The sequence below is a fragment of the Aedes aegypti genome, chromosome 1, assembly GCF_002204515.2.
Source record: "Aedes aegypti strain LVP_AGWG chromosome 1, AaegL5.0 Primary Assembly, whole genome shotgun sequence".
NCBI lineage: Eukaryota > Metazoa > Arthropoda > Insecta > Diptera > Culicidae > Aedes > Aedes aegypti.
In genome coordinates, this window is record NC_035107.1 from 1,277,662 (window position 1) to 1,292,721 (window position 15,060).

General features: G+C 38.3%; 2 protein-coding genes and 1 long non-coding RNA gene across 3 annotated transcripts in view; 2 read left to right on the plus strand and 1 right to left on the minus strand.

Annotated features, from left to right (window-relative positions):
- Positions 1 to 1,336: 1,336 nt before the first annotated feature.
- Positions 1,337 to 1,814, minus strand: LOC110674717. The gene is made up of 2 exons (XR_002499124.1): positions 1,740 to 1,814; positions 1,337 to 1,669 (listed from the first exon to the last, which is right to left on the minus strand). It is a non-coding gene; the product is annotated as an uncharacterized LOC110674717 (long non-coding RNA).
- A 93-nt stretch (positions 1,815 to 1,907) lies between these two features.
- LOC5577736 (trafficking protein particle complex subunit 1) lies at positions 1,908 to 2,610 on the plus strand. Its single transcript, XM_001663460.2, has 3 exons — positions 1,908 to 2,109; positions 2,177 to 2,386; positions 2,445 to 2,610. Exons 1-3 carry the CDS (start codon positions 2,014 to 2,016, stop codon positions 2,571 to 2,573), a joined length of 435 nt encoding a protein of 144 aa, XP_001663510.1. The 5' UTR covers positions 1,908 to 2,013; the 3' UTR covers positions 2,574 to 2,610.
- An 8,527-nt stretch (positions 2,611 to 11,137) lies between these two features.
- Positions 11,138 to 15,060, plus strand: part of LOC5574744 (protein shifted) — a 63,527-nt gene continuing 59,604 nt past the window's right edge. The window contains exon 1 of the mRNA XM_021838774.1: positions 11,138 to 11,657. The gene's annotated coding sequence lies outside the window, so the exon portion shown is untranslated. The remainder of the gene's footprint in view (positions 11,658 to 15,060) is intronic.

Sequence of the window (15,060 nt, forward strand, 5' to 3'; positions counted from 1 at the left end):
AGATATTGCAGTGCAACTAGCATAGTATGACATACGTCAAGGTCGCTCACTTCGGCACAGTCGGCACAAATCGGCACAATTTTAGGTGACAGGGGGCACAGTGAGTCGAGTTTTCCTACTTTACTTCGTTCGTTTCCTTGACCTGAGATATAGTTTGTAAAAATGTAAACTGACAGGGTATCGTACACGCAAACAAATTTTGTTGTATAATCTACCGAATCCATAGTAGAATTAAGAACAGCACCAACGATTTTCAACCGACTACAAAATTCTGTTAAGTTTACTATAATCTGGTAAAAATCACTGAGCAGTGTAGTAATTGTGACTATGCCCATAGTAGCCTCGACTACAAAGCATTTTATTTCAATCCGTGACACCCACCGTACAACGCAGTATGGTGAAAAGTACAATGCCAAACTTGTCAAATCTAGAATATTTCTAGTCATAAATACTACAACTCTGGTTAAATAAACTGAATATATTTTCTTGTTGACTATGTTATGGTAGAGTTAACAGATTAATGTAGTCGGTTGAAAATCGTTGGTGCATTTCTTAATTTTACCATGGATTCAGTAGTTTTTACAATAAAATTCATTTCAGTGTATACGCTAAGATCAGTCTACCCAAATATGGGTAAAGTTCACCCATAATCGCTGAAAAGTGCACACACTCATTTTATGGGTAAACAAGGTTCTACTCATAAATTGGTAAACTTACAAAACCCATTTATGGGTATTTGATCAAGAGAATTCTTAAGAAATATAGGAATAATACTCATATATGAGTACACTGAAAATAATCCACACGTTCGATCCACATTCTTTTCAACGTGGATCTGTTGTGTCAAATGGCAAGATGAAATAACGTGTAAAACTTGTAATTCTGTTAAGGTTTGACTTTGGTTCGAAAGCAAAGCCTTTTACATATGATTTGATCGTGTTTTGCAATTGCAATATCAATCACTAGTAGAACTCGTTTGCCTAACATGACAAGGACTTACATTTGCCATCCACGCGTGACATGTTTAATGGAATGTCATTTTTGGTGAAACCGTGCGCCCGTAATGGGTGCCTGGTATCAGGCAATCAAGAAATCGCTAATAAATTCTGCAGAACACTTTTCGGAAATTCGTAAATTAACGTGTTTTACATTTGAATTCGGATTGCCGATAGCGACTGGTTTTACACCATCGATTGATGTGTTTTACAATTAGTGAAAATTCACGTGTGAAACACATTGATCGAGCTTGTAGATTTTTTTCAGTGTACTATTTTTCTCTTTTTGACAAACTCAATAATTATAACAGTGAATTCCAATCATAAATAAAAACAAGTTATTTTAATATCACAATATAAACAAGTTTATTTTAAGCACAGCCAAACATGTGCTGTTGAAATTAAACAATGTAAACACAACACAATCATCCAGAGTGGCTTCTTCCGATTAGATGGACACAAGTCGTGTTGCACATGATGAGACATCTTCCGGTTGCAAAGGTCCGTTCGAATTTAGTAGCAGAAGGTGCATCTTGAGACCATCCGTGGGTTTTTTTTAGTTAGTTGCTGGTTGGAATTTTCGAGTTGGGAAGAGGTTGCCTTGAATGCCAACGGCTGGACCATGATATTTTGGAGCCAGCACCTCAGTCAGCAAATATTCCTATTACCGTTAACTGAAACAGGAAATAGTGCTCTTTGTATGATTTTGTTTAAACAATATAATAAAATGAAATTTCTACTTACCTAGAAAACATCCGTTTTGATAATTTTTAACTTTAACTTTATTTTCTTGCTGTCAAAATCTGGATTGACAATCATCAACTCAATTTTGTGTTGAAAGATCTAACCGTGCACACGGGATGTTTCTGAAATGATGTTACGCGACATTATTTCAAACTGCTTGCGTGTGTTTTGATGCAAAATTTCTGGATGATTGTCCATCGAGGATCTGGATGATTTTGTTTTGAGGCAAACAAAATCCATTATAAAAATAGTGAAATTCAATTTTTAAATCATCATGATCTATAATTTATACATTTTCGACAAATACGGAACGCTTCTCTACTATGGCGAATGGAACCGGCTGAAACAATCTGGAATAACGAAAGATGAGGTGAGTATCGTGTTGTGGCACACAACCATCTATCAGATCACTTATCTCTTATCATGATTGGAAACAGGAAGCCAAGCTGATGTACGGAATGCTGTTCTCGCTGAAATCCTTCGTTAACAAAATTTCGCCCATCGACCCGAAGGAGGGCTTCCTGTACTACAAAACCAACAAGTATGCACTGCACTTTGTAGAGGTGGCGTCCGGGTTGAAGTTCGTACTCAATACGGACACGACAGCCAGCGGGATCAAGGAGTTCCTGCTCCAGCTGTACAGTAAGGTGAGTCCTCCTTATAAAAAGTTATCGGTTATGAATCTTAACCGTCTGATTATTTTAGATATGGGTTGAGTACGTGGTGAGGAATCCGCTCTGGACTATCGGGACTCCGGTAACATCGGAACTGTTCAAAACGAAGCTGGATGAGTTTGTGAAGCAGTCCCCACTGTTCGGACCCAAAGTGATATAAATTCCGTTAATATAGCAATTGAAGCAGTGTTTCACAACTTTTTTGTTTCAAGTTCTACATTCCACGGACCCTGAAAATGAAGGTTCTTGAAATTAGAATTTATGGAAAGGATTTGTCTGATTTTTCAGAATCTGATGATTTGAGCAGTGCTGGGAATGGTGATAGTAGTAGGCTTGAATTTCGCGAAAATCACGTGGCTCTTTCCAGTACAGTAGTTCAAAAACGTGAATCTCATCAAGTAGCCTATGTTGGATGAATGAATTTTCTAAATCGTTAGTGTCATTGAAGGCTCTAAATGCGGAAATAGAACATTTTTCTACAGTAATTTTGGGTTCCGGGTGTTTTGCAATTTTCAAGGCTTTTTGCCTACAGCAGCGATGGGCGTGAGTGTCACTGGCTTCGCTGACTGTGATTGGCTTTGTTTGGCTACTGATTTGCAATTGTACAATAGCCAGGGACACGGTTATATGGAAAAATAGGATTTTCGCTCCAGTCTACTTATTAGATTGCATGTATGTCCCATAACAACTGCAAAATTTCAGCTCGATCGGTGAAACTAAATTTTAGCGCCAGCCGTTCAAAGTATAGGAAAACTCACTCTTGCAAAGAAAAATCGCCCATGGTCCTCTATAAAAATTCTGAACACAGATCTCGATAGGCATTTTAACCCCTCTACCGGCAGCTTCATTTTTTACCGCAAAATTCAAATTCAAATCGTTATAACTTTTTTGATTTTCAATATTTTTGCACCATTTTTTCACAAGTTCTCAAAAAACTCTTCTAGTTTCGAAATCCGTGTCGATATTAATAATTGGTCATCTGGTTTTAATGATATTCCGGTGTTCCTTGGGGGACCGACATTTTCCATACAAAATGTCTCTGGCGGCCATTTTGTTTTTGATCAATTTATCAAAAAAATAAAATGTGGGCTATATAATGCAAGGTAATAAGGAGCTTCTCTGAAAAAATCATACAAATCGGTTCAGTATTCTTGGAGATATCTGAAAATTACGATATGATGTTTTTTGAAGTTTTTAAGATCTCTATTTGGCCAGCGTGGTTCCAGAAACCTAAATGGCCATTACCTAAAGACGGCTGCACCAAATTGCTTCACTTTTTCACAACAAACTCTCATTAATGTATTGTTCCGAAGAGTGAATATCAAAATACGATTAAAATTCTGTAGCCTGAGAAATTAACGGGGGGTTCTAGTTACGGGTCGGTCCCCCAAGGAATTTTGGAATATCTACAAAACCAGATGGCCAATGATCAATATCGGCACAGATCCTAAAACTAGAAGAGTTTTTTGAGAGCTTGTGAAAAAATGGTGCAAAAATATTGAAAAACAAAACCGTTATAACGATTTGAATTTGAATTTTGCGGTAAAAAATGAAGCTGCCGGTAGAGGGGTTAATGATGAACAACATTGTCGTAGACCGCAAAGCAATCCGATGCTTGTGAACTTGGTTGGTTGGAATCACGGTCCGACTTCTTCGGGAATGGAAGACCTTCAAGGTAGCATTCACAAACAGCCCGACAGCCGCAATCTTCCATCTTGGTTCTAGTTGCCATGCTCTTGGATACGAGCTCACGGATGCCTTCGTAGTCACGATGACATGAGTACAGTACAGTCCTCCGGACACGGTCGATCCTGCAATCACCTTTTTGTCCTTCAGTATATGGCGTTCGTTGATGTGGAAAGCAACCGTGGCTCTAAATGAAACCAATTTCTTTACCGACACCAGGTGCGATACGAATTCCGGTACCATCAGCTCATCTTTAAGGGTTACTTTTGATGGCTCACCCTCCGGGGAAAGTACTGTTTCCTGGCACAAACCGATCCCTTCCGCCTTCATCATAGTGCCATCGGCCAAAATTACCTCCTGCTTGCAACTGTCTTCGAGCTCCAGGAAACGTCGCGCCTGAATCGATGATCCACGAATTAGATGTCGCCGAGCCCGTTCTGACGAAAGAATACTCCTGCTTCTTCCGGGTTTCTTGACGAGCCGCTCACACCTGTGATACCCTTCTCATGTTGATCTTCGGATGACCTTCGTGCGGTGGTTAGCTTTTCAGCTAGGGACTCTGCAAACTCTCGCTCAATTCCTCGCCAGTTATCGTCAGCCGTTCGAACAAATTTCGGTCTAATTTACAAAATGTTCCCGGTTTTCAATTGTGTTCATAGGAGGGTTCCTATTCTTGGTATCGTAAACAGGGGCGAATTGATCACTATTTTACAATTTTTTTGTTATATGGGTACCGTAAAACGGGGTAACTTTGATAGTTTTTTCGAAGAAAACCTGAATATTTATGCATGCTGTTTCAAAGAATTATAATTTATATTTTTAAAACAAGTACTGGCATCCTAGCTATCGATTGCAGTTGATAGATTACCAAAAGATTTATTCTGAATGGATATATAATTTTTCATATAATCGAAAGTCGGTTTTTTGTTTTGGGGTAACTTTGATAATGGAGTATGAATCGAACAAAATTGAATGAATTACGGACATTTGTAGGACATTGCATACTTCTAGGCGTTTAACGTTATATGGAAATTTCTGACTTAGATTACAAAAATGGTCCCAGTTTGTGAAAATGCTTTTCGCTAAGAGATTTGAGACCGTATTCAAGTTCTATGATAACTAGGCTGTCAAAGATAAGTGGCCAACTATTCAAAACTACATCAAATAGTGATCGTAGAACAGATTGTTTGTAAGCGTTTCGAAAATGCTAAAATTGTGTCAATTTTTAAAATCTGTAAAAAAGCCTCAAATGTTCTCGATTCAAATGAAAATAGCTCTTACATGAAGTGTCATACTAATATTCTTCAGTTTTGCATTCGTTTTGCGTAACCGATTAACAGAAATAATGATATTTCGTTCAGTATGTGGTGGGTTACGCACTATCAAAGTTACCCGCATTATCAAAGATACCCCGTTTTACGGTATCTATCACGAATGGGCCCTATCACGAATACCGCTCACGGTGACAAAACGGAGAAATGATCACTTTCCTACCCAAGGAACAATTGGTAGCTTTTAAGATACTTACGTGTTTAATACAAGCTGCATAGCAGCAACCATTGCTGAACAAAATTTTAGTTGAATCATTAATTGAATAAAATTAATTTCCGCTTATAAAAAAGCTGTTATTCCACTTGCAGTTTGTGTTTTGAATAAGAGCTGAATAAACCTCCGAAACTGCAAATATAGTAGCTTTTGTTCTACAACACATAAGAAGTTTAACAATTGACTGATTAAAAGCTTCTTTAGGTTGTAGCCATCATTTTAGTAGAATATTGAACATTTGGTTAACAACAAATCGTACAAAAGTTTCAGTGTCTAATACTTAAAATGTTGACCAGCATGATTAGTAAAACTTATAAACAATAAACAAAGTGAATAACAGTATGTGAGTATACTCTTATTCAAGCAAAACATATTATGTCTTTTTATGTTATTTTCAAATGTTTCAAATGGTTTTCAAATCAAATCCAAGACGTGTATGCGATGGATGGATTAACGTAATGGACGTAATGGCGACGTAATGGATCAACGAGGGTAAAGTTAGAATCACATTGGATTAAAAATATCAAAATTTAAATTTTCCAAATGTAGTGATCATCATCTGCGACGTTATTGATATCGGAAAAAGTTACTAATCATAACATTTTTACTGATAATCGAAGTATAAATAATAATTTAACAATAGTTACATGAAAGTGGTTACCCAACTTACAGTCAAGTGTCACAAATAAACATACATAGTTAATTATTGTCGAATAATGGTGATAGCTGAAAAAATGCCCTACAAAGAGCTGGGAAGATGGTATTTAGATCCAAATTAAAATCAATGTTCAACATTGTTCATTGGAAAGAATAATAGTAGAATCAACACTTATTAAACTTCTCCAAAGAATCTCTGCCGACTTGTCAAGATTGTTTTACTAATGAGTTGAACAAGTCATTTTTCCTTCTATTAAAGAGCCAATATTCCACCAAACAAATATAATTGTGTAAACAGATGTACAGGAGACGAACTAACGTTTTGGTTGCTTCGCACTTCAGCTGTTTCCATGTTTAACATGAACATGATTAAAAGCTGAATAGGTATTTTATAAAATCCTAATACAACATAGATATATCATCCGAGCAGGTCATCCAAAGAAGTCCAAAATAACGATTACTAAACACATTGTTCAGCAACAAAGAAGCCTTACAAAAGAGGCACACCATAGCCAAATTTTTGAAAAATGGACAAAATATCTAAAAATTGCGTTGTATTCTTAATGTATTGCAATGTTCAACTTACTAATATTATTATTATTTATCTTTATTTGAGTGGCTTTTCGCCCTTGGCGAATTCGCCACTAACTTACTAATATATAAAAACATGTTGGATACAATAATAACTTATTATTGTTTTATGGCTATATCGGTCATGCGACTCAAAGGTAAAGGGAGTCTATAGAAGCAAATGATGGAAACGAATAGGTGCATAAACGTCGCAAGGGAGCGACAAGATTGAAATTTAATTAGGTGGTGAAAATTGAGCAAGCCATTTTAAAGTCAGTAAGCATCGAAGCGTCCTGTATTTTTCCTAGCTTCTCTACTGGAAAACGGTTGGCTCAAAGCTTTGAGCTTTGCTACCAACACATGACCGATATAGCCATAAAACAATAATAAATTAAAACAATCACGGTCGAACCTTCTCCTATATATATACAATAATAACTGATGCTTTCCCAATACAATATTCAATTATGTTTAGAAAATATTTTGAATCAGTCTTCTGACATAGGATTATTGATTAAAATATATTTTATATTTGTATAATGTTTAATAGATGGAAAAAGCACGAAAAATAATGAAAATATTAACCTAGTAGAAATATTATACATTTAATTAATGAATTTTAGTATAGTTAGATGAAGAATTCAATTAAAATTTTAACAAATCAAAACTATTTATGAAATTCGATTAATCATTTCAGACTTTTACTTTGTGAATAAACTTTATTTTTGACCAGCATTGAAATAAATTTTCTCACTGTGCGCTATAAATAGCCGACTGAGTTCAGCTCGCATCAGTACTGAACAGCAGCAGAAGAAATGTGCTTATTCAGTTGTTGATCAGCATAGCACGTGATGATTAGTTATTGTTGAATAGAAGTTCAAGCATGATCAATAATCAGCTACAAGAGGTTTATATTGGGCACTGGAAGGCTGATATATGAATTCAAGGATGGCGCAGATGGCAAGGTATACCGCTGACGATGGGAAGGTCTCGAGTTTGAATCCAGTATCCGGGTAATTATTCAAAGTGGTTATTAATTCATGGTAAAAGTGTACGCTGCATTTGATATATACGGTGTTAGCGATTTTTAGTCATTTATTTGTTTTCAATCAATTTTGTGGCAGTTGAATAAAAGCTGAGATAAATGCTCATAAAGCGATTTTGAAGTTGTAGAATAAAGTCAATATACAACGACACGCTTTATAACTTCTCCAAATTTGTGCGAACAACGCCTGAACAAAGGTTTCACATGGAAATAATTAAAATGTTGTTAAACATTGTGCTGAATTAAACTGCAATAATGTTGTTTGTTAAATTAGCGTTGTTAAATCAACAGTCCTTATTAGGCTGAGTGAAACCTGAATAAACATCATTACAATATATGATTACAATCACTAAATGATAAGTAGCCTAATAATTTCGCCAGATTTGCTTGAACAATGTGTGCGTAGCAGCTGCAAATTAATATAATGAAGCAACTATTCAGTATGTAGTTGTGAAAAATTGCTTAATAAATGATTATAAAATAAGCAAATGTTTCTTGGGTATTACGAATATCACCTAAGCGAGAAAATGTGGAGAAGTTCATCGCAAGTGATCGCGCTCATGAACACGAGCTATTACGAATGGCACGCTTTCTTGAAATCCACTCAATCGAGGATTGCGACTTCTCCAACAACAACTCTCTAGTTTTGCAGATTGGTGTACTATCAATCGCATGATTGTTAATCCCACGAAGTGCTCTGTGATCACTTTTTCCAGAAAGAGAAGTCCAATCCATTTCAGTTATCAGCTCATGGGTGCTGAAATCGAACGTGTCGACCACGTGAAGGATTTGGAAGTGGTCTTAGACACGACCTTAACTTTTAATCAACATGTGTTTTACGTGGTTGGTAAAGCGTCACGTGTTCTAGGATGCATTTTTAGGATAGCTAAAAACTTTACTGATGTGTATTGTCTTAAATCACTGTACTGTTCCTTGTCACGTTCTATTCTAGAATACTGCCCGGAGGTTTGGAGTCCAAACTACTCCAATGGAGTCGAGCGTATTGAGTCTGTGCAACGGCGATTCTTACGCTTCGCCCGCCGTAGACTACCGTGGAGAGACCCTTTCCGCCTCCCCAGCTACGAGATCCGTTGCCGATTGATCGATCTTGAACCCTTGCACGTTAGACGCAATACTGCCAGAGCTTTGTTTATAGCTGTTGAAGAAGTATCTCAGCAAGCCTTGACATCTATAGCTGTAAGAATTATCAGAAAATAAATTAGTTCCTTTTTAACCACTACCAAAGACAGACGTCTTAGCTACTCTCTACAGGTTATGGGCCTGTCGCATTAGAAAATGCCATCGACTCCAACTTCAAGTTCCGGCGGATCTTCAAGCCTCCCACCAATCGAGCGATTGGCTGGACGAGAAAATTGGTCGTCATGGAAGTTCGCAGCGAAAATTTTTCTTCAGCTGGAAGGACTTTGGGAAGCCGTGAAGCCCAAGAAAAATGAAGACGGAACATTTGAAGCGGTTGAAGAGAAAAAGGACCTTCAAGCCCGATTGAAGTTGATCCTGCTCCTAGTCCCGGCAATCTACGTCCACATCGAAGACGCCGAATCGGCGCGTGCGGCGTGGGAAAAATTGGAAACGGCGTTCGAAGACAAGGGGCTGTCTCGGCAAATCGGCTTGCTCCACAAGCTCATCAAGTCAGATTACGATGAAACGTATGCTCCCGTCGTTCGCTACAGTTCGCTGCGATACCTTCTCGCACTAGCGGTCAAGCACGATCTGGCGATAGACCAGATGGACGCGGCCTTCCTGCAAGGGGATCTCGACGAAGAGATATTCATGGAGCAGCCTCCATGCTTCGTGGACGGAAAAAAGAAGACGATGGTGTGCAAGCTGAACAAGGCGTTGTATGGCTTGAAGCAGTCGAGCCGAGTTTGGAACCACAAACTAGATGCGGCGCTACGACGTTTCGGACTGACACCAACGAAATACGACCCGTGTGTGTACATCGGCTTCCGAGGAGGCAAGATTCTGATCGTTGCCATACACGTCGACGACCTGATGATCTTCAGTAACGACCGGATGTGGACGAAGAAGCTGAAGGAACAGCTATCCAGCTACTTCCGTATGAAGGATCTGGGACAAGCGCAACACTGCCTTGGAATCCGGATCGAGAGGAAAAACGACTCCATCGCTTTGGATCAAGAATCGTACGTAGAGTCGTTTCTGAAGCGGATCAATCCAAGCCTGTGAAAGTACCGATGAACTACAGTGAGAAGCTTACGAAGGAAGCGAGCCCGAAGGACGACGATGAATCCGCTCTGATGAAGGACGTTCCGTATCAGGAAGCTGTTGGATGCTGATTCCAGTATTGTTTGTCCAGTGTTTTTGGCCCAAGGCGGTGCAATTTCGTGGATGTGCAAGAAGCAACCCACGGTTGCATTATCTACCTGTGAAGCGGAGTACATGTCCGTATCAGCCGCTGTACAGGAAGCATCATGGTGGCGTGGACTTTCGGCGCTACTGGACAACAACGACGATCCCATAGAAATCCGTTGCGACAACCAAAGCTGCATCGCAATCGCGAAGAATGGTGGGTACAATCCTAGCACGAAGCATATCGATATACGCCACCACATCATCAAGGATGCACTGAGCCGTGGTGTGGTACAACTAGCGTACGTTGGCACGGAGGAGCAAGTTGCCGATGGCCTTACCAAACCACTGCAGCTGACGAAGTTTGAAGAGTGTCGTCAGATGATGGGAATCTCTGCGGCTTGAGGAGGAGTGTTGAAGAAGTATCTCAGCAAGCCTTGACATCTATAGCTGTAAGAATTATCAGAAAATAAATTAGTTCCTTTTTAACCACTACCAAAGACAGACGTCTTAGCTACTCTCTACAATAGCTAACTCTCTTCAAGGTCGACTTGATTGCCCCACTATTTTGGAGCAAATCAACATAAACGTTGCACCCCGTACTGCACAACAACCTCATGCTCCGCTTACCGTTGAGACGAACCAATTATGAGCCTCTGCATGCTATAAAACGTTTGACTTTTACTGTGCGCTCTGTTTTCAAGTTGCCCGTGAGAGAGAGCGAGACAGCACCAACACACGGCGCACAGTAAAAGTCAAACGGTTTATAGCATGCATAGGCTCATAGCATGCACGGAGCTATTAAAGGTCTGCCTCAGAATTTGACTTTGACACTCCCCGACGCACCTTCTGCCGACATTGAGGCTGTTGATTGCCTGTTGATGTATTAAAGAATAAATAAATAAAAAGGACCCGGCGAAGATCGACAAAAGCAATCACTTGAAGTGGAAACTTTACACCGCCGTTTGCGGTGGTGAAGAGTTGTCACGTAAAATGAAATAAGCTCAAAACAGCATTTTTTCTGCTTTTTAATTACAAATCTAATATTTTTGTTATTTTAGAAAGCAAAACAATATGTTTAGGCTCGGTTTGCCGCGTCAAAGTAATCTATTGGCCTATCTTTATTTGTGGGAAATTGAGGCAGAAGTGTTGTTGAGTGATTTCAAAACGATTTTTCTGTACGCAAAAGAAAACATAATGGCAAATCCAGAAGGGATTCGCTGTAGAAAATTTCAGCCAGTAATCGACGAGAGATTTATTTTTTTTAGTTGCAAATTAGACTTTAGACATGGGCAGATAGGTGTAAAACAAATATTACGGAACAATAAGTACCTATGCAGTTGGACGGACCTACTGGAGGAGGCATAACAATCATACAATTGCTTTATTGTTAACTTCAAAGAAGTTCAAAGGGTAAGTGCGATGCTACGTTCAAGAAAAGTAAACAAATACTTGACCAAAAGGATCATGATATTTCCAACAAAGAGCTTCATTTCAAATTACATTTCTGCTCAACTGCGTACTGCGATTAAAGATAAATCATTTCCTTGATTTCCAAGAAATTTCACACGCATCGAGACAAGCGATCACTTTTTTGCAGTAAACCAGCTCTAATAAAACATAAACTTGTTATATTTCTAGTAGGATTAAATAAATGACTCACAAATAAAAAGTTTATTGATAAAAGGATTACAACGAATCATTGTATATGAAAATCGAAAGATGTAGATTTTATCTCTTTTATCAAACTCTAAAAAAGTTCTTTATTTTAAATAATAAAATGAGCATGGTTTTAGCTGTTAGCATAGCATAGCATAGCATAGACTGACTGTACATGTCAATGGTTGCTACTCCGTGATTGATCGGAACTGGTAAGAATTGCACTACGATCCAAATGAATAAGGGATGGGAGTTTCCGCTTACTCTCGAAGTGCAATTTTAGCAGATCTAATATTATTGATCAATAACGGCGCCGGCCAAGTCCTTACAGTCAGTTGGGATGGGGAAGGAATGTTAGGTTGTAATGATTGTTGCTTCTAGAGACCGAGAATACCTCTGCATCTCCACAATCACCACGGGAAGGGTGTTTATTAGTGAGGGAGGAAAAGATCTGGGAGTCACCTCTGGTCGATGATGCGATCCATGGACAAGGGGGAAATATACGACTTATATTTAAAGCTAGTTTTGTATTTTTGTCTCGAGAAGTTTTTGGTAGAAGCTTTAGAAAATACGTCAACATCTATAATGTCGAACAATTCATAAGATGTTTTTATTAATGACGAAAACTGAAAATTACATGTATATATTTCAAATTATATGAAACAGGAATAATGCCGACACTTGTAGTGACGAACTATACATAGTTTGTTTGAAAATTACATATGAGTATTACTGTGCATTTTGTCTCGATATGAAATAAGTTTTAAAAAATACGTCAACATTCACAATGTCGAACAATTCAAAAGATAATTTTTAATAAGGGATGGTACACAAATTATGTCACGCTAAATTTCAACTTTTTCGACCCCCTCTCCCCCCCTTTGTCACACTTTTTGTATGAGTCCTTCGAAAATTTTGTAAGGCTTGTCACGCTTGGCTCGACCCCCCCCCCCCCCCCCCTTGGAGCGTGACGTAATTTGTGCATGACCCCTAATGTCAAAAAGAGAAAAATATATGTATATTGAAATTGTATAAGAAAAAAGCATAATGCCGACACTTATAGTGACGAACCATACAAAGTTTGTTTTAATATTATTTAAAAGTTACGCTTTCAAGAAAAAATGTGTTATCACAAGCATGAAACGAACTCACCAGTTGGTAATCCATCCTCGACTGAACACAAAACTGACACAGACAGCAAAACTTCTTGGCGTCCCGACAACAAATTGTCTTGCTTGTGCCTTCCCAAATACCTACCCAGCAAGACGCTCCAAAAAAGAAAAAAAAATTCCTCGAAGACGAAAACACGCGCGAAACCGTGAGCAAAATCCATCCGACGACGCAAAACCGAACCGTCCTGCTTGGGCTTCACGAAGCACTACCCAGCAAGACGCTCCAAAACAGGAAAACAAAAAATCTCCAGCGACGAAAACAAAAAACACGCGCGAAACCGTGGGCCAAATCTATCGGACGACGCAAAACCGAACTCTCGCATACTCTGAGATAACGCCCTAAAAGCCATTGGTAGCCACGTGTGTAGCTCATTGTTTCTGAGCACAAGAAAGAATAAGCATCCAAACCAACATAACGGGCAGGTAGATAATGATCCTTTCTTTGCCATAGCGTTGTTAAATAACATGAAAATCCATTCAAATGCTCAGAAACAACGAGCTACACACATGGTTACCAATGGCTTTTAGGGCGAGATCAGAAGTTATGCGAGAACTGTACTGCTTGGGCTTCACGAAGCACTCCTAAAATGAGCATGGTTTTAGCTGTTGTTTACAAAGTAATTAGCTATGTCTTCTGCCGAGAATCAATAAGCGCTCCGTACTTTAAAAAGAACATTTAATATTTTAAACGTGATAGACAATTAAAAGCTAAAAGATGATCTATCGCGAAATGTATTCATCAGATTCTCCAATAATCGAAGTCCTGTTTGCGTTCACCACTATTTAAAATAGATTAAAGTATTTAGTAGTCGACGTAACCCTTTTTCTAATTCTCTACCAAACCACTATATCCTTGCCTATGAAATTCAAACGGCATCCGACGCTTGAAGGAACACGAATACAATTATTGTTAGACATAACATATGTTCTACATAATCAATTTAGTCATTCGAATTATTGACTATAATTTGGATAATCTGATTGATATTTAACAGTTCATATCCGCGCGAAAGCTTCAAATCAACTTTCAAAGTCGCACAAAACAAACCTGTATTGTAATATTTATGTAATTCTCGATATATTGACTCAAAATTCTACAATTCCAATAGGACAAATAATAAACGAAGACATTTCTATTACCTTATCATGCTTAGCTTAGCTTAGCTTAGACTGACTACACATATCAATGGTTGCTATTCCGTGATTGACCGAAGTCAGTGAAAATGCACAAAGAATCAACTAGAAGTTCGGCTGGGATTGGCCATAATCTTCTTCAGTGTGCATAATTCAGTGCCTCTATTTATACAGGGTCAATAACGGCGCCGGCCACGTCCTTGCAGTCAGGTGGGATTGGAGGAAGGAATGTTAGTGTGTAACCTTTGCTTTTTGGAGACCGTGTTTGCCTCTGCATCTCCACAAAGGTTACTGGGAGGGATGTTTGTTAATGGGGAGGATCGTTAAGTCATAGGATTCACTTTGATAAGCGATTAGACTATGATAAACAATGATTTGTGAGATATATACATGCTTATACGTAAATATAATATTTTCATTTGATATGAACAATTTCTATGTAGAGGAAAATTATGCCGACACTTGAGGTGACGAACCATTCAAAGTTTGTTGAACAAATACCTAAATGTAACATTCCTACAGCTGTCAGTACGAAAGCATGTGTTATTATATTTTACTCATTTGAAAAGAAACAAAAAACTCGATTGGTTGGGACATCATAGAACACTCTTATTCTTATGCCGACACTTACAGTGGCGAACCATCCAAAGTTTGTTGAATAAAGTGAACCTTTCGCAAGTCTACACTTGTAGTGTCGAACCATTCAAAGTTTTTTTTAATTACAAAAATAAAGGTATATAAGAGGTGTTCTGAAAAAAAAAATGTTAAACATAAATAAATCATGAATCAGAGTTTGTGTCGACACTCACAGTGACGAACCATCCATAGTTTGTTGAAACATCATATTTACA

Excerpts from the sequence above, each read along its gene's own strand:
- LOC5577736 (XM_001663460.2), top strand. The coding sequence starts at position 2,014 with ATGATCTATAATTTATACATTTTCGACAAATACGGAACGCTTCTCTAC. Across the intron at positions 2,110-2,176 it reads CTGGAATAACGAAAGATGAG|GAAGCCAAGCTGATGTACGG; the intron begins GTGAGTATCGTG and ends GATTGGAAACAG. Across the intron at positions 2,387-2,444 it reads TGCTCCAGCTGTACAGTAAG|ATATGGGTTGAGTACGTGGT; the intron begins GTGAGTCCTCCT and ends TGATTATTTTAG.